General features: G+C 53.9%; 6 protein-coding genes across 6 annotated transcripts; 3 read left to right on the forward strand and 3 right to left on the reverse strand.

Annotated features, from left to right (window-relative positions):
* Positions 1-264: 264 nt before the first annotated feature.
* CTAM01_08644 (uncharacterized protein) lies at positions 265-2,650 on the reverse strand (the record flags this gene model as incomplete). The annotated part of the gene is made up of 5 exons (XM_060524664.1): positions 265-688; positions 748-1,333; positions 1,388-1,815; positions 1,863-2,097; positions 2,476-2,650. Coding segments are annotated over 5 exons (1,848 nt in total), but the record flags the coding sequence as incomplete, so codon positions are not given.
* A 410-nt stretch (positions 2,651-3,060) lies between these two features.
* On the forward strand, positions 3,061-4,244 carry CTAM01_08645 (phytanoyl-CoA hydroxylase; the record flags this gene model as incomplete). Its single annotated transcript, XM_060524665.1, has 3 exons — positions 3,061-3,327; positions 3,379-4,155; positions 4,206-4,244. The coding sequence occupies 3 exons, from the start codon at positions 3,061-3,063 to the stop codon at positions 4,242-4,244; spliced, it is 1,083 nt and encodes a 360-aa protein (XP_060380612.1).
* Positions 4,245-5,104: 860 nt separating this feature from the next.
* On the forward strand, positions 5,105-7,134 carry CTAM01_08646 (uncharacterized protein; the record flags this gene model as incomplete). The annotated part of the gene is made up of 7 exons (XM_060524666.1): positions 5,105-5,197; positions 5,258-5,334; positions 5,400-5,624; positions 5,689-5,955; positions 6,006-6,498; positions 6,564-6,924; positions 6,980-7,134. 7 exons carry the CDS (start codon positions 5,105-5,107, stop codon positions 7,132-7,134), a joined length of 1,671 nt encoding a protein of 556 aa, XP_060380613.1.
* Positions 7,135-7,220: 86 nt separating this feature from the next.
* On the reverse strand, positions 7,221-7,901 carry CTAM01_08647 (uncharacterized protein; the record flags this gene model as incomplete). The annotated part of the gene is made up of 1 exon (XM_060524667.1): positions 7,221-7,901. The coding sequence occupies one exon, from the start codon at positions 7,899-7,901 to the stop codon at positions 7,221-7,223; it is 681 nt and encodes a 226-aa protein (XP_060380614.1).
* Positions 7,902-9,380: 1,479 nt separating this feature from the next.
* Positions 9,381-9,751, reverse strand: CTAM01_08648 (uncharacterized protein; the record flags this gene model as incomplete). Its single annotated transcript, XM_060524668.1, has 2 exons — positions 9,381-9,595; positions 9,637-9,751. The coding sequence occupies 2 exons, from the start codon at positions 9,749-9,751 to the stop codon at positions 9,381-9,383; spliced, it is 330 nt and encodes a 109-aa protein (XP_060380615.1).
* A 4,066-nt stretch (positions 9,752-13,817) lies between these two features.
* Positions 13,818-16,960, forward strand: CTAM01_08649 (glycosyltransferase family 20; the record flags this gene model as incomplete). Its single annotated transcript, XM_060524669.1, has 3 exons — positions 13,818-14,315; positions 14,408-16,352; positions 16,413-16,960. The coding sequence occupies 3 exons, from the start codon at positions 13,818-13,820 to the stop codon at positions 16,958-16,960; spliced, it is 2,991 nt and encodes a 996-aa protein (XP_060380616.1).
* Positions 16,961-17,453: the final 493 nt, after the last annotated feature.

Below are 17,453 nucleotides of genomic sequence, written 5' to 3' on the forward strand. Positions count from 1 at the left end.
TCGATCACTTGCAGTAGCTCCGTCCGCATCGCTCGCGGTTTACGAGGCAGTAGAGGAAGTGGACGTGGAGCTCCTCCCACGTAGCGCGGGGAAGAGGAGCTCCACGCAGGGATTCAACGTGGCGTCGGAATAGTGTTGCATCACACGACTCAGTCAAGAGAGGCCAATGATAAACTGTCGTACAACATACTCGTTGCCTCGGATGCCTTTCGTGGCCCGGGATTTGTCGTCAACTTCCTGGAGTAGACTCAAGGTAACATACTCTCAGTATATCGACTGGTCCCACGGAAAAGCGGCGGGCATGGAGAACAGCCCTTCAACCGACTCAATCCAGTCCAATGGCTGGAGACCAATCTCGTCAAAGGATGGCAGATGACTTGTGTCATCGTCGTTCTCATCATCATCATCGACTCGATTGAAGGCGTTCACATCATCAACCTCATCGGATTGCACCCTTTCCTCAGAGCCCCGACTTCTGGTGGCATCACCTCTGGCTCCTCCTTTATGAAACCACAAGCCATTGAGAAGCTTCGCGTACTTGGACGCAATATGGTCGGTATCGGTCGCTGCAGTTTCTAGAACTCCTACAAATCGCCGCATCAGGCTGGCAGTCTGGGCGTGCTTCCCAGACGAAATCGCGCCCGCGGCATGGGCTTTATAGAGAAACACAGCTGAGTGGATCTCGTATCTGATCTCACAAGTCAGTTTCGACCTTGGAGCTGGAGAGGCTGGCGGTTCTGCACTTACAGGTAAAACCGAGCTGGCATGTATCGCAGGTGTCGCTCCGGATCAATGTCTTCAATTGCAATCCTGAGCAGTGCCTCTGCAGCATCAACAGCCTCATAAACCATTCGTGCATCCGGGCTTGCCATGGCAGAGTGGGGAAAACACGAGACTCTCGCCACGTCCATTCCAGACAACGATGCTCTGTAGAGGACAGCTTGAAAAGCAAATGCGTTCACGTAGAGACGTAGGTACTTTTCCATCATTCTTAAACAGCACTTGAGGTGGGAGGGAGCCGTCAATTGAGTCCAAACCAAATCCCAGGCAACGATAGCGCGACTGGCATCATCAATGTACTTGGTGTAGTCCCCACGAACCATGAGCTCAGCAGTCCGTTGCTTGGAAGCAAATAGGATGTCGTGGGCGTTGCCGAAGAGAGTAGTGAGCTCAACCTGCGCTTGAAGCAGGGACGCAAAGTCGTCTCCGGATGCATATTGAGGCTGAAGAGAGGGGAAGTCCTCCGCGGTGAACCGAGCTGACAATGCAGGGCCACGAGACCAGAAAGCCTGGCCCATGCGGATAGATATCTGTCGGTCGGACAGGTAGGTAACTGGACGAAAGCTTGTAAGCAGAGCGTCTCTAGTCTCGCGAGGTGAGTACTTACACGTCCAGGCAAGACGCCTTCTAAGCATCGCGGGGTCAGCCTCTTTGTCTGCCCGAAACGAGCTCTCTTCCAACCGTAGCAGATACGCAAGCCGAACGCCCAAGCCGACTATAGACCAAGCAGCCCCTTCGCCTCCATCATCATTCTGTCCGAGGGTGAGGGGCGTCCACTCTCCCAGCAATAAGAGACCCTCTACGCAGCCGACGCTGCGGATCGTGGACATTCCTAGCACAACATCGAGTATCAGGTGTCGCATATGGACCCATATTGATTGGTGTAGCTCTGCCAAATCTGATCGATCCCGCGAAGCCACTACGAGGGCCGCCGTGAGGAGAAAAGACTCGTGTTTTATCGTCTCGTGAAGGTATTGCGGGAGGAGAACGTTGGATGGCACTATCGGGAAGTAGGGATGGTAATTAGTTGCATAGCTACACATGTCAGCGATGCTCATGCGAGAAAAGCAATTTCAACTCACTGTTGTAAAAGATGGTGTAGAAGAGGCGCATCCAAAGCGCCATTCTTGACTGGTGGGTACTCCCCAATATCTCGCTCGATAGTTGCTGGATTTACCGGAGAGCCGAATGGCAACAACGGATCTTGGCGAGTCTGTTGAACCGGTGAAAGTATCGAGCCTAGGGCTGAAGATGCGTTGCCGGGAGTCGAGTCGGCGGGGTTGTCCAAGGGAGGCCCGTCACCTTCTTCATCCTCGGCTGCTCGGGCGAGTATGAGTAGCGCATCTGAGGGGTTCTGAAGGGATCGATGCAATGGCTCTTCCCGAACTCTCGGAGTTTCTACCACGGACTCTGGAGCAGCGAAGGATGCAGTTGGCGTTGTTGAGATTGCTGGATGAATACCACTGTCTCGTCGTTGTCTTTTGCTGCCCCGATACTGTGAGAAGTCACCCCCGCGCCGAGAGCTAGCGAGTGAGCATTCGGCTCCCTCGCGGACGCATTTTGCGCATGGCGGCTTCCCGCTGTCTCCAATACTATTTATTACTTCTTATTAGCCCAAGGGAAGCCAAGAATGAGAACAATGTTGGGCTTGAGCAAGGTTCTAAGGAATGATGCCCTTCTCGAGATGGCTCAAACGGAACGCGTTGTAACTGCTGCAAGAAAGGTGACCCACAAATCGCACCGCGTCTTCCGAGCGCGGCACCTCACGCATGCTCGGTATTGTCTGACTCCGGTAGCCTTCGTCATGGCTTAGGTCCCGTCCGCGGAAGAGATGGAGTGGCAGATGTGAGATCCTGGGGTTGCTCGTACGAGGCTTGCGGGGGCCCAGAGACGGTTTTAGACGGCCGATGACCGGCTATAGACGACTATGGATGGCGGGGTCACAAAGTGGCACGCGGGGTACGGCAATAGACGGCGACGGTCCTATGCCACCACCATTCCAATGTCGCCCTTCGTTACTTGCAGACGTGTGAGGGGTCGACGGGAATAGCCAAAGTCAGAACTGAAGATGAGTGGCAATCATGAGTCGGTGCCCCGATTGGGCTGCCGACGAGTTCTCTATTATAAAGAACAGTATGGATCCAAGTCGAGGCATCCTCCGACCCTTGTTCGACTTGGTTGTTCTGTTATGTGCCTAGTTTGAAAGATCTTGAAATCTTTCACGACAACAACTTTCAGAATCTACGAATCCCTTACATCCACTCATTCTCTGCTGTCATTATGGCTCCCGGGATCCTTCAGTCCGAATCTCCAACATTGGCCCCAGCGACCCTGCCTCAGGAGAAGCTGAAGCCAAGCAAGAATGCACCCGCCAACTCTACAGAAGATATCTACGGCAACTATTATCCTGCCAATCCAGAGACCCTCAGTCTGGAGTCCAACTTTGGCCCTATGGATCCCACGACCATCGGCTATCTTCAACCGACTGCTGCTGATACCCCCATTGATATAATGCGAGAACGCTTCGAACGTGATGGGTACCTTTTTGTGAGTTATGACGGTGCTGAAAGTCAGCTCAGGTTTGCTAACAACGATTAGATCAAGAACCTTCTTCCACACGAACCCGTCCTCGAATGTCGCCGAGCTTACTTCGACCATATGAGCCCAAGCGGCCTCCTTGAACCAGGTAGTGAGCCAGTCAACGGCACGTTTTCAGGAAAGGACACTCGCAAATACCTCCCACCCGGAAATCTCCGTCGTCTGTTCGGGTTGAAAGATGACGCCGAGAGCGACAAGTACGCCGAGCTCATGGTCACGGCGCATGAAGCCGACTTTTACGTCAACTTCTGCAAGTTCCCAGAGCTCCGCGAGTTCGTCAGTCGCTTCACCAACTGGCCCTCCCCGCACATGCTCCAGCGAACGATGCTTCGCGCCTTCGTCCCCAACAGTGAGCTTACGCCCGTACATTTTGATCAAATGTATCTACGAGCTGGACCGCCGACAAGCTTGACTGCGTGGGTTCCTATTGGACCCGTGTCGCTCGAGGGAGGCGGCTTGATGTACCTCGAAGGTTCGACAGACATTGGTATGAAGACTGAAGATGACTTTGCTGCGCATTCTCATAATCTTACCGACGAGGAAAGGGTGAGCGCCTTCAATAAGAACATGAATGACGGCGGCTTCCTGAGCAGAGACACTGTGTCTTATGGGAAGGAGACGAAGAGGAAATGGCTAATTGCCGAGTATGAAACTGGAGATGTCATCTTCCACAACCCTTACATGGTGCATGCAAGCTGCAAGAACAAGGACTCCGACTCGAGAATCCGTCTGGCTACGGATCTGCGATTCGTTGATCCCGAGAAACCTTATGATAGGGTGAGCTCTCCGAACCCCCCGTGATCGCGACCGCGACTAACACGCCACAGCGCTGGATGAAGGTATATAAGCCGCTTGATGGATTGTAAACATTGGGTTTGGAGGAGGGCACTGTAGAAGCTCACAACATGTAAACTACTTTTTGGGCATTGCTCTCTAGCATAAAAATTTGACATCATCCATGCGATATAATGCTCTTGAACTCTTTGCCCACTCAAGTCGATGCATCTCCCACTGTAAGGGAGCTCAAGTCGCAAAGCGCGTGTTCAATCAATTGTACCCTTCTGGGCAAAACGTATCCTCAACAGAGTCACCATCGTAGTGGTTTCTTAGACTGCGATCGAAGGCCTTGTGGTCGGTACAACCTGGTATCTGGGTTACTACTTGATTCCTTGCTACATTTGCCGTCGCCAGCGTACCTCAGCTCTGGGACCAAGTTTCCCAAGCCGCTCATTTAGTCCTACACCCAGATATGCTCCACGCAGGAGAACGCTAAGCAAGGTCTTCAAGTCGTCCTCGCGTGGCACGCCACGTCCATCTACAGCCGACGCTAAGTGGCCTAGTCATCAACTAGATTCTGACTCGCTGTAGGCGCCAACACCCGACGTGTCTCTGGAGCTTTCAGGACGTGACCCCCTGTTTCCCTGTAGACCCTTCCCCAGTACCCCGGATTTGGGGTTGCGGGGTGAAGGGCTGGGGTAACAAATGGGTGCAGTAGGGCACGCTGCTTCGGATTTTGCCCCGAGGTCCATGCCAGTGACCTCCGTCTATTGCCGTGGACGTCGAGCGGGAGTGTTGACATGACAGGATGCGAATACGCAGTACGAAGAGTCTCAGAGTACTTATTTAGGCCATCCGAACATGATTCTTCGCAGTCAATGAGACAAAACATACATCAGCCGGGCTTTAGAACTGGCAACTGCATCTTTGGACCAGAAGCACAATCACGATGGGCATCTTGCAGAAGATCGTTCGCAATGAAGCGACAAGAAACGATCCTCCCGAGATATACAATGCCCGGGTCATTCTCATCAGCTTAGTCGTAAGTTACTTCTACTCAACGGCCCAAAGATGGCAAGGCACTTACAGAGATCACCCATAGGCTTGCGGCGGTGCCCTCCTATTTGGTATGGATATGGGCATCATTGGAGGTGTCTTGACTATGGACACATTCAAGAAGTGAGTTTCCGGTGATCACCACAGTCTTGAATTCCTATTTCTGTGCTGATGATGCGCCCCTCTAGGCAATATGGCCTCGAGAATCAACCCAAGACCGTCCTAGCAAACCTTGAGTCCAACATCGTTTCTGTTATCCAAGCCGGGGCTTTCGCGGGTGCCTTATTGTCGACTTGGCTCGCCAACAGGGTCGGTCGACGATTCTCTCTCATTATTGCCTCAATACTTGTTTTTATCGGTGTGGCACTTCAAGCCGCTGCTAGTGGCCATATCGAAGCCATGTACGTGGGAAGGTAAGCAGACGAATCATAATGCAATACAAAAGTCTCGGCGCTGGCGAATTAACTCATCTCATAGACTTGTTGCCGGAATCGCGATCGGAATTGCTTCATCTGTCAACCCGCTTTACGTCTCCGAGAACGCACCGCGGGGTATCAGAGGTCTCCTCACTGGGCTATACCAGCTCAGCATTGTGACTGGACTGACGGTTGGTCCACCCTTGCCTACGATGCGTATGCATCTAGACCTCGATGCTAATGTGAATGTCGATCAGCTTGCATTCTGGATCAATTATGGCTCGCTCCTCCACATCAAAGGCCATACACAATACATCATTCCACTCTCGTAAGCACCACATCTTGACATGGACAAGTACATCCTCTGACAACCCACAGACTCCAAGCATTCCCGGCCGTCATCCTCTTCATCGGCATGCTTCTCGCCAACGAATCTCCCCGTTTCCTTGCCCAGCGATCTCCCGACAAAGCACTGGCGGTTCTCGCAAAGCTCCGAAATCTACCGGCCGATCATCCATACATCCAACAAGAGATGGAGGGCATCTCCCGGCAACTCGAGGAAGAGAGGGCCCTCTCCCTCAACGCCAATCACTTCACGCTCCTGAAGGAGGCCTTCACTGTCAAGTCCTACCGCAGACGCAGCATGCTGTGCATCACACTCATGATGTGGAGCAACCTCACAGGTACCAATGCAATGACATACTACTCAAGTCGAATTTTCGCCAGTGTCGGGTTGACGGGATCTTCGACCGGGCTCTTTGCGACTGGCGTGTATGGTATTGTCAAGATGGTTGCCTGTACCGTCTTCATCGTATTCGTCACGGACTCGCTCGGCCGAAGGAAGAGTCTGCTCTGGACTGGAATCGTTCAGGTAAGCCAGAGCACCAGATACAAATGCCGACATGGAGCAACGTACTAACACAGCACTTTCTAAAGGGAATCGCTCTCTTCTACGTTGGCTTCTACATCCGCTTTGACCCGCCCATCGCCGGCGAGCCCGTTACCGCTCCGGGTTACGTCGCTCTGGTAGCCATCTACATATTCGCTGCCACTTACCAGTTCGGATGGGGCCCTGTCGTATGGACGTACAGCTCCGAGATCCCTCCGGCCCGCCTCCGCGCCGTCATGATGGGCATGGCGACAGCAAGCCAGTGGCTCTTCAACTTTGTTGTCGCTAAGGCCACACCGAGCATGTTTGCCACGCTCGGTGAGGGCGGGTTCGGGACGTACTTTGTTTACGGCACATTCTGCTTCATCATGGTGGTGTTTGCGTGGTTCTTTGTGCCCGAGACTGCCGGTGAGTTTGACGATGACCTTGGTTGAGTTGAATATGTGATACTAATCTTTCACAGGCCTTGCATTGGAGAATATGGATGAGCTATTTGAAAACGATTCGTTGAAAGACAAGCTCATCTGGAGAAAAAGACCCCAACTGAGCTCCAGAGATAGCACGAGTGAGGAAAGGGCGATGGATAAGAAGGATGCTGAGCATGTTGAAGTTGTTTGAGCCAATGTGTGTTCACGTTCGTAGGGCAGCTAATGCAATGAAAGTTCTTCATCATGACAATGAGATGTATCATCATTATGATTCCTTCACTCGAAGACTGGCTTAAGCTCTTCCACTTCCAACACTTTCTGAATCCCAGCCAACTTCTCCACCTTCTTTTGCAAGCGCTCAAAGTTGGGATATTCGCCCAAGTCGGTCATGTACACTGCCGACCGCCGGAAATAATACATATACATGTCAACCACCGTCAAGTCGTCACCTACAGCCCATTCACGCCCTTCCAGCCTGGACTCAATTCTTTCAAAGCACTCCAGGATATGCTCCCACCCCTTCTCCGCAACCGCTTTGCGAGCCTCCTCACCGTCAGTGAACCGGTACGGCCTCGCACACGCCGCGAGACTCGCGCCGAGGAACGTCCCGCTCAGCCAGTTCGTCCACTCATTCACCTTTGCGCGGTCGAGGGCACTGGAGCCCAGGAACTTTTCGGTTTGCTCAGGCGGGGCGATGCACGCGATGTAGGTCAGGACGGCCGGGAGCTCTGTGATGACTTCGCCGCTATCGAGGACGAGGGCCGGGACGTAGCCTGAGGGGTTGATTTTGCAGTAGTCCTCGTGCGTGAAGCTGCCGTCTGCGGCCTCGAAGCGCTTTTCGGCGTTGGGTCTCAATTTGACGGTCTTGAAGGGGATGTCGAGGTGGTAGAGGAGTGCGTGGGCTACGAGGGAGCATGAGCCGGGTCTGTAGTAGAGAGTGATTGTAGGGGATGACATGATGAAAGCTCAGTTGTCTGTTGGATTTGTGTGCTATCATTTGTAAGTAACGATGTTTCCATGTCAACTGAAGTGCTACACTCACTCGTGCTATAAGGTGTTTTTACTCGTGTACTTGATCAAAGAGGATGGGAGAATTGACGCCCTTGAAGCGACAGTCAGCGCGGGGTTGATGTAAATGGTCAATCTCTCATGCTTACGTAGCTACATGCGCTGACGGGAATCCTTGCTGGGCTTAACATCAGGCTGGGATGTGATTTGGCAATTCTTCAGAGAGTGAGTCTTATCGTCAGGGGAAGCGTCCAAACCGGGCAGGACGGCAACAAAATGCGACAGTCAGATGGCTGCCTGGAAGATGGGACTTTCGTACTTGTTCGTTGATTGCGACGTGGAACGTTTTGTCTTCCCTCTTCAAAGTGGCGACAATGAACAAATGAAGAGACCATCAATCCTAGTCACAAGTCGGGTCGCGCAATGAAGGGAAAAGGCACATTTTCGGTGATGGGGATAGCCTCAAAAAGCGCAAGTCAAATCCTGCGAGAGTGCACAATCGCAGTGGGGGCTTATATGAACCTCGGCTCAATCGAACATAGCAACTAAGAATGTCGGGGCTTGGTTAGAAAGACAGTATCGAGTACTTGCACGTTGATAGTAAAAGATCGGGATGAGTGACATATCATGGGTTTGCAAGTATGTTACTGGGGAAGCTCACGATATGCTAACTGGATATTCTGAGAACACCACTCGTTTTCAAGACCAGGTTAGCTCACCGAGAAGGTTACCAGAAGTGTCAATATGCAACATGGATCATTGATATGACGCGGTTATGATGCGATCAAACCATAGAAGCACATGAGTCCAGTAACGATCTTGATTAGAGTATAGGCATTCACAACGGGTTGCAAATGGCGCGTAGAGTCGAGATCAATCGTGGTTGAAGAGTGCAAAGTTCCACCACTTGCGAGAACCTCTCGCAAGATCATGTACTCTCGGCGCGATCATCCGAAAGATCACGTACGGCAACCAGTAAGAGTGCTCCTAAATGGCGCAGTCGGGACCAAAGATGCACGCAATCAGGCTTGAACTACCATGCCCCCGAAGATGAGGAAACGTGGCTGGCCTTTTCGGGGCTCTTCGGCGATGCGAATATGGAAGTGGTACAGCAACAGCCACTAGAGAGGCGGGATTGGCGCCATGTGCCTGGCCTGATGGCGGGGAGATTCTCCCGCTGTTCGGGCCAAAAGAAGGCCTTATCTGTGGTCGCATGCAGTAGCAGTTGTATCGGGCGTCGAGATCAGACGGAGGACTACGGCCCTGCATCGACTTTCGGGCAGAGTCGGTGGCATTGGGTGCCGTAGAGTGGCAGAAGAGAAGGAAAATGGCTCAGATGTTGTGCGATGCCGTTCAGCCTGATGTGATGGACTGGGCGGTCACTGGTGAAGCTGCTTTAGAGAGCGTCGGATAGTGCAGCCATGAGCACTACGGCGTAATAGAGAGAGTGGCCGAGAGAGACGGGGAACCAACCTCTCGGCGTAGCCTGGTGGAAGCTGGGTCTAGGCCCGACGAGGAGTGAAGATGGGATGAAGATATGGGGAGGACGAGATAGCAGACGCATGGGGTTTGTGGATATGATGGGCAGAGCGCGAAGAGCTTTGAGACCGGTCTGGGCGTCGTCGTCTGCGGGCCGTAACGCACTAGGAAGTGAAGCAAAAGAGTTGCATGTCTAAACCTGTACAGACTTTTATCTCGTTTGCGGCTTCTTGGCTGAATTCTGGACGATGAGATGAGGGGGGGGGGGGGCACTCGTCAGTTGCGTTCCAAAGCTCTGAAGCTCCAGCTGTCTGTGCCATGGCAAAGTTCCAACTCGATACAGAGCATAAAAGGCTGATAAGAGATCCTCCTAAGGTACTGGGTATCACAATTGTGAGCCCGATCCGATGACATGGGGATGGACGTGTTCCTCTTCCACTGTACCATCCGGGAATGGCCTATGCGGGTTCCTGTTTCTGGAGAGGGAACGGAGCGAGGCCGGCGGGCGATAGGTAATGCAGGTGAAGAGGGAATTGGCCGAGGGTGCATGATGGCATCTCCAGGCGCCGTAGTCTGCATTCTGCATTCTGCAGGCTGCAAGAAGTCATGGTTGCCCAGCCGTTGTTGGTCTAGTGGTTCTGTTGGAGTCTACTTCGTCGTTGACTCTCATGCATGGAATGAAGAGAGTTGACCCGTCTCGAAGCACGTTTCTCGTCAAGCCATCCAGTCATTGCTCATCCATGAGCCAAGCCGTGGTCACTGGAAACGCGAGTTGCATATTGGGGAGGATGTTTAAAAAGGCGGTGGAACCCAGCGTGCTTGATGATGGCCCCGGAATGGGCAGAATTGGATCACCATTCTATACACAGCATTCACAGTTCCGAGCGGGTCTATTCCTCTGCAGCTCTGAATTAAACTCAGTAGGTGAGTGGTTGCATCCGGTCACGATCTCACTTGGTCTCTGTGCCGTCCGACGTGGCGTGATAGAGATAGACCAGACTTTGTGGTCTGCCTTTGCCTTTTGAAACGCATCAGTCAGTCCAGTGCAAGTCGGAGTCGCATTGCAGCTAAGTCAGCTTGAGGGAAGCCAGTTGTTTCGTCGCCCAAGGCGTCCTAGCCCGCATTCCGTGCCGCTCACCGTCTTTTCGGAAACCAAAACAGAGCAGAGCAGGCGGTTAGAGTTATCAACCCCGAGGCCGGAACACGCACGGGAAACGTTACGGTTACCGAAGTCTGTACACAAAGTACGCTTCAGCTTTGAGGCAACTTTATTCCAGAGTACAGAGTATTCGTAGAGAGCCTCACTCGAGTCACTATTTTGGCACTGGCCACTGAGTAGCAGAATAGGGGGCAAATAATTACCTCGAATTACGTCAGGTGGGTCATAACTTTCCACAGTTTACAGGTAGCGTAGAGTCCTTTGCATCAAGCAATGTTTGACCCGAATTTACAGCGGCTCTGTCATCGTGTTCTGATGGTGTCTGCGCCATCCGGGATGACCGCGGCGGCAGCTCAACGTGGCTCTCCCAGCAGGACGGGCACTATCAGACGGTGGCGGGGATGGCTTCAGTTGGGGATCAGCCGCGGGTTTAGTACCGCAGTAGGCTGGTAGAGAATAGGATAGTGTCCGGTCTGTCAGTCCAGCGGCCAGTTCCAGTGGGCTCAGCTCAGCTCACGCCACGAGATGATGAGATGCTTAGTTGTAGCCTGGCGTCCTTTTCTCGGCTCACAATGTGTTGTCTGGATGCTGCTAGTGCAAGATCCAATCAACTGGTGAGGGCCGAGAAGTTTGTGGGCTATGGACGGGTGGAAGGATCATTACTCAATCCCGCTATGGTGTTGTTTTGGGTCAATTATTGTATCTTTTTTGTTTGATTCTTTCCGATCCCCTGAATGCTTTTACGTACTTGGACCGTACCCCATTTCCCACCGAGATTTTTCCATGTTTCCATGTTTCTACACTGTAATTGTTGAAGACTTGTTGGAGGGTCCGAACAATTGGGATTTTTGAGAGATGCAATTTGGGTTGCATCACAAAGACATCATAGGGCACACAGACAACGGCAAGCAATGCAAGGTGTCACAAAGCACGGAGCTTAGAGCAGACAGAGACAGCGGCATCGACCAGGGCACATCCCACCATCCAAAGAGCCCATCAACTCGGGTCCATCTCCGATTACCATGGACTTAAGACAAGATAGACAGCACCGGTACTCTAAAGCTGGTCCTGATGAACAGTATGGAGCACTCGATAGACCGGAAGCAATGACAGAACAGTTATTGGATCTTTTGCTTCTGATGGCCCCTTTTCAGAAGCATTGAGCCAATCCCACCATAAAACAATTCGTCCCATCCGAACCAGGCGAGTGGCCTGGCAGGGGGAGGGGGACTAAGTCCAGGTAACGGGCGAGTCGCGAGGAGGTATTCTCGGTGTATCCCGCCGCATCGAAGGGGTGTGGAGAGACTTATGACGCAGCCATTTCCACTTGGGGTGTTACATGTTCAAGACCTTGGTCAAGATGGTCGTGGTTGTGTCTGTCTCCACGCCCAATCCCGGAACGATTCTTCCCTCCCCCACCTCCATGATCCATCTCTGATCTCTCTCCATGGAGTCTCCTGGTATGTTCTGCGCAGTACATACGTACGGACAGGTACTTAGTTATCGAGTCCTGGTCTGGCAATGCTCTGGGCGCAGAGAGGAACAAGCTGGAAGACGCCAGAGCTTGACCACGGTATCCTCCAGAGTCCCAGCATCTGCCAGGATTATGCAGCACCAAAATAGACAGTGGACGCTACGGAGTACTGTCTAATAGTACAATAGCGGTAGAGGCCGCAGTGACATGTGCTGCCCCTCGCTGTCGGTTCAACACTTTGAGCATCTCGATTTGGGGTACTCACCACTATTCTTCAGCTCCGAGACACGGACAGTCGACTAGGCGACCACTTCAAATGCTCAACTCTTGTTGAATTGTCTCTTTCATTATCAATCTGATCTCATCATTCAGCACCTAGTTGCAGAGAGGAGAAGAGAGAAGAAGAGACAATGGGAAAGAAGAAAGAGGCCCCTGACGCAACGGTACAAGCCTCTACCAAGCAATACGGCGGTATTGGCATCATCCACCAAGGCCAATCATTGAGCTCATGAGAAAGCAGCAGTGGGTTCTGCGGTGCTCAGGCCGTGGTCTGTCAGTCTGCGATCCCTGGCGCCGCTCTTTTGTGTTTTCTGGAGACTTTTTCTTGGAGACTGGCCTGGGCCGGAGAAGACCATCCACCCACCACCCATGCTCACTATGCTGGTAGTGTTGTAGACTTGAGAGGAGAGTGAGAGGATAGGAGCAAAGCGTCCTGCAGCTGTCGTACTCTCTGATACCAAGTATCGGTTGCGTGTGTTTACTGCTGAAAGGTACTTTGAATAATCCCTTCTATCGTATCACAGCACCAACGTTATTATTACCACTACCAAGAATACATCAAGAGAAAATACCACGCGCGAGAGAACACCCACTAAGAGGCATACGCGGCATTCTATTCTGTCCATTGCTTGCATTGCTTGCATTCAACAGACACATTCCATCCAGGCTTGGAATTCACCTCCTTCAACTCCGTACCCCGGCTCAGAACCCCCGCCACCTTGCGTCTCCCCCGTCACTCTGAACTCACCGTTGGATTAGTTTGGTTTGCCATCAGATCAGATCAGATACGGTTGCTTCAAACTTGACTGACAATATCGTCTGGTTGCTTACTGCTTGCTGTGTTGCCCTGGTCTCTGTCTGGTCTTGGTCTGGATGTTCGGCTCGGCTCTGCTTGCTCTCTACACTATCCGTAAAGACTGTAGCTATTGTCTCTGGTCTTGTCTCTGGTGTATTCCTCTCCATTGCTGCATCCCTCCCCCGTATTCCGTCTTGCGTCTCCAGATCCCCCGGTCCAGCCCCAGCTCAGTCAGGTCCAGCCTCCAAGCGGTCAACCGTCGTCTTTTAGTCTCGTCTTTGTCCGTCACTTTCTGAGCCTCTAGTCCTTCCGTGCTTGCTCTTTCCATCCATCCATCCTTTTACTTTTCTTCCCTTGGTCACATTCTCATCTTTACATACACCTTTGCCTTCTCCTCCACGACTAGACGCAGCATCACCACCTTCACCTCATCTCAACCCTGGTCATACGTAGGGTGACATTTCCCACTTGAGGCTCGTCTGAATCTTCTGCCCGTGTCCCCCCTCTCGGCCTCTTTCTCGTCTCCCCCTGTTCCTTGGGACAGCCGCTAAGCCAAACTCTACACGTTCCCCGGCACACCACACTCAGCACCACCACCCACCTCTTTCGAGAGAAGAGCAGCAAAGAACAGAGAAAGGAACAGTGTAAAGAGACTGAAGAAGAGAGAAAAGACGAGTCATGGAGCAACACTCCCCCGCGCCAGAGTCGACGGGCGTCAACCCCGCCAACCCCGTGCTGCGAAGCATCGCCCTGTCGGACGCCGTGACGCCGGGCATCCACCAGCACACGTACAACTCTGCCGACAGCTCGCGCGCCCAATCGCCCAGCGGGAACAGCTACTTTCCTCCCTCCAACTACACCACCCACGACTCTCACCACCACCACCAGACTTCCTCTCAACAACAACAACAACAACAGCCTCCCACGAGCGGCAACAACATCACGAGCAATCCCACTTCGTCTCTCGCAAACACAGCTGCCTCAAATACCTCCAAAGTCCCTCCGTCGCCAGGCCCCGGCGACATCCTCAAGCGCATGACCCTCGCCGCCATGGGCCGTCGCGAGTCCCTCTCCCAGATTCGCAGCGCCAACCCAGACCTGCAGCTGAGCGGCAACATCATCTCGGCCACCTTCAACATTCCCCATTCCCTCAAGTACCGCAAAGGTTCCGACTGGGTGAGTTAACGTCTCTATCTCTGCTGTTCAAAAATCCCCTCACTTCGCGATCCTTCACCAGGACAACCCCGCTGACATCATCGCCATCACAGGAATTAAAGGCGCGCCGCGGCCAATCCGCCCTCTTCGACTCCTTTGCCTACCTCTCTTCCGACGAGACCCCCTGGAACCACACCGTCGTCGCCTGGACCGGCGAGATCGATACCCCCCAAGACGTTCTCTCGCCGCCCGGCACCCCGCCCGCTACGACTGTACACTTCTCCTCTCTCAACACCCTCTCCGCGCCCGTCCCGATCGATGGCGATGCTCGCCTGCCCACACCGCCTCCCAGCGAGGGCCTCTGGCTTCCCAAGGAGGACCAGGCCCGCCTCGAGACCCAGCTCGCCCACAGCAAGACCATCAAGACGGTGCCCGTCTGGCTCTGCGACGATGACGAGCAGCAAGAAGCGGGCGTCCTCCTCAAGGACCAGAGCCGCTGGCGCCGCTACGCCGAACACGACCTCTACACCCTCTTCCACTACAAGCAGCACGAGCCCACCGACGGTCGCAAGGAGCGCCTGCAATGGGCCGACTACTACCGCATGAACCAAAAGTTTGCCAACCGCATCATCGACCTCTACAAGCCTGGCGACATTGTCATTGTTCACGACTACTACCTCATGCTGCTGCCCAGCATGCTCCGCCAGCGCGTCCCCAATATGAACATCTCCTTCTTCCTCCACTCGCCCTTCCCCTCCTCCGAGTTCTTGCGCTGCCTGCCCCGTCGCAAGGAGGTTCTCGAGGGCGTCCTCGGCTCCAACCTCGTCGGTTTCCAGTCCTACAGCTACTCGCGCCACTTCTCCAGCTGCTGTACCCGCGTCCTCGGCTTCCCATCGGATAGCGGCGGTGTCGATGCCTACGGTGCGCGCGTGCAGGTCGGTGTCTTCCCCATTGGTATTAACGCCGACAAGTGCGAAATGTACGCCTGGACCGACGCCGTCACCGAAAAGTACGACGCTCTCAAGAAGCTGTACGAGGGCAAGAAGATTATTGTCGGTCGTGACCGCCTCGATTCCGTTCGCGGTGTCGCCCAGAAGCTCCAGGCTTTTGAGCGCTTCCTCGAAATGTACCCCGACTGGCGCGAAAAGGTCGTCCTCATCCAGGTCACCTCCCCCACCAGCATCGAGGAGGAAAAGGACGACGATGGTTCCGAGTCCCGCATCGCGACCCGCGTCAACGAGCTCGTCATGCGCATCAACGGCATGTACGGCAGCCTGGGCTTCTCCCCCGTCCAGCACTACCCCCAGTACCTCAGCCAGGACGAGTACTTTGCTCTCCTCCGCGCCGCCGACATTGGCCTCATCACCTCGGTCCGTGACGGCATGAACACTACGAGCATGGAGTATGTCATCTGCCAGCGCGAGGGTCACGGCCCCCTCATCCTCTCAGAGTTCAGCGGTACTGCCGGTAGCCTTAAGGACGCCATCCACATTAACCCCTGGGACCTCAGCGGTGTCGCCGTCGAGATCAACAACGCCCTCACAATGACGCCCGAGAAGCGCATGAACATGCAGGCCAACCTCTACAACCACGTCACCACCCGAAACGTCCAGAGCTGGATCGATAACTTCATCCGCAAGCACGTCCACGTTCTCGGCACCCAGAAGAACGTAGCCGCCACCCCTCTCCTCGACCGCGCCACCCTCCTCAAGACCTACCGTGAAGCCGGCAAGCGCCTCTTCATGTTCGACTACGACGGTACCCTTACCCCCATCGTCCGCGAGCCCAGCGCTGCCGTCCCCTCCGAGCGCGTCCTGCAGACCCTCAAGGCCCTCGCCAGCGACGAGCAGAACGCTGTTTGGATCATCTCGGGCCGCGATCAAGAGTTCCTCACCCAGCACCTTGGCCACATTGCCGGTCTTGGTTTCAGCGCTGAGCACGGCAGCTTCATGAAGAATCCTGGCTCCGACGAGTGGGTCAACCTTGCCGACGAGTTCGATATGGGCTGGCAAGCCGAGGTCATGGCCTGCTTCCAGTCCTTCACCGACAGAGTGCCCGGTATGTTTGGGTTGCCTTTATTGACTGGCGCCAACGTGAACATTTGCTAACATGATCCAGGCTCCTTTGTCGAGCGCAAGCGCTGCGCCCTCACATGGCACTACCGTCTTGCCGACCCCGAGCAGGGCATCCACATGGCCCGCGAGTGCCAAAAGGAGCTCGAGTCAACAGTGGCGCAAAAGTGGGATGTCGAGGTCATGGCAGGCAAGGCCAATCTCGAGGTCAGGCCGACGTTTATCAACAAGGGCGAGATTGCGAAGCGCCTCGTACACACCTACAACTCGGCGCCCGCGTCCGAGAAGCACCCCGGCCCCGTCGAGTTCGTCCTCTGCCTGGGCGACGACTTTACCGACGAGGACATGTTCCGCGCCCTCAACGGCCTGTCGGGCACCGAGGTCCAGCACGAGCACATCTTCACCGTTACTGTCGGTGCCAGCACAAAGGTCACTTTGGCGAGATGGCATCTGCTAGAGCCCGAGGACGTGGTCGAGTGTGTCGCGTTGCTGGCGGGAGTCGGTCTCGGCGGCGAGGCTCACGAGCACTTTGGCCAGGTCAACTTGGCCGCTCTGAGCACGGTCGAGGGACACATTCCCGAGTCGGAGAAGTGACTAAAGAAGAAGCCAAGTAAGCTGTGATGAGGGAAGAAGAGCATACAGCGGGGGGGAGTCATACAGCCGGGAGTATGGATAGAAAGCGGCATTCTTTGATTTTAGTGTCATTACCTCAGCCGCCGGTATTTGCCTTTTTTTTTCCACCTGTTTTGATATTCACACAGACACAGACACACTCCCCGATGAACAGAGCGAAAAGTCATCGAGCAACATGGGAGGTGGTTGATACGAGGCATGATGCATGGGCTCAGCATGGGAGCGGAACAGCCCAGAGAGACGGGCTAGATGCATATAGACTATATTCTTATCCTACACATTGGACTTCATATCTGCACATTCGCTTCAATGCGATGACAATGTGATGCTTCTAGCGATCTTGGTGATGCCCCCCTCCCTCTTCACATGTCTTATTCACATGTCTTATTCACATGTCTTAGCAGCTCCAAGATGGTGTGTGTAACGGCCCCAGAAAACAACGTCACATTGACAG

The sequence above is a fragment of the Colletotrichum tamarilloi genome, assembly GCF_030869305.1.
Source record: "Colletotrichum tamarilloi strain Tom-12 chromosome Unknown Scaffold_31.1, whole genome shotgun sequence".
Lineage (NCBI taxonomy): Eukaryota > Fungi > Ascomycota > Sordariomycetes > Glomerellales > Glomerellaceae > Colletotrichum > Colletotrichum tamarilloi.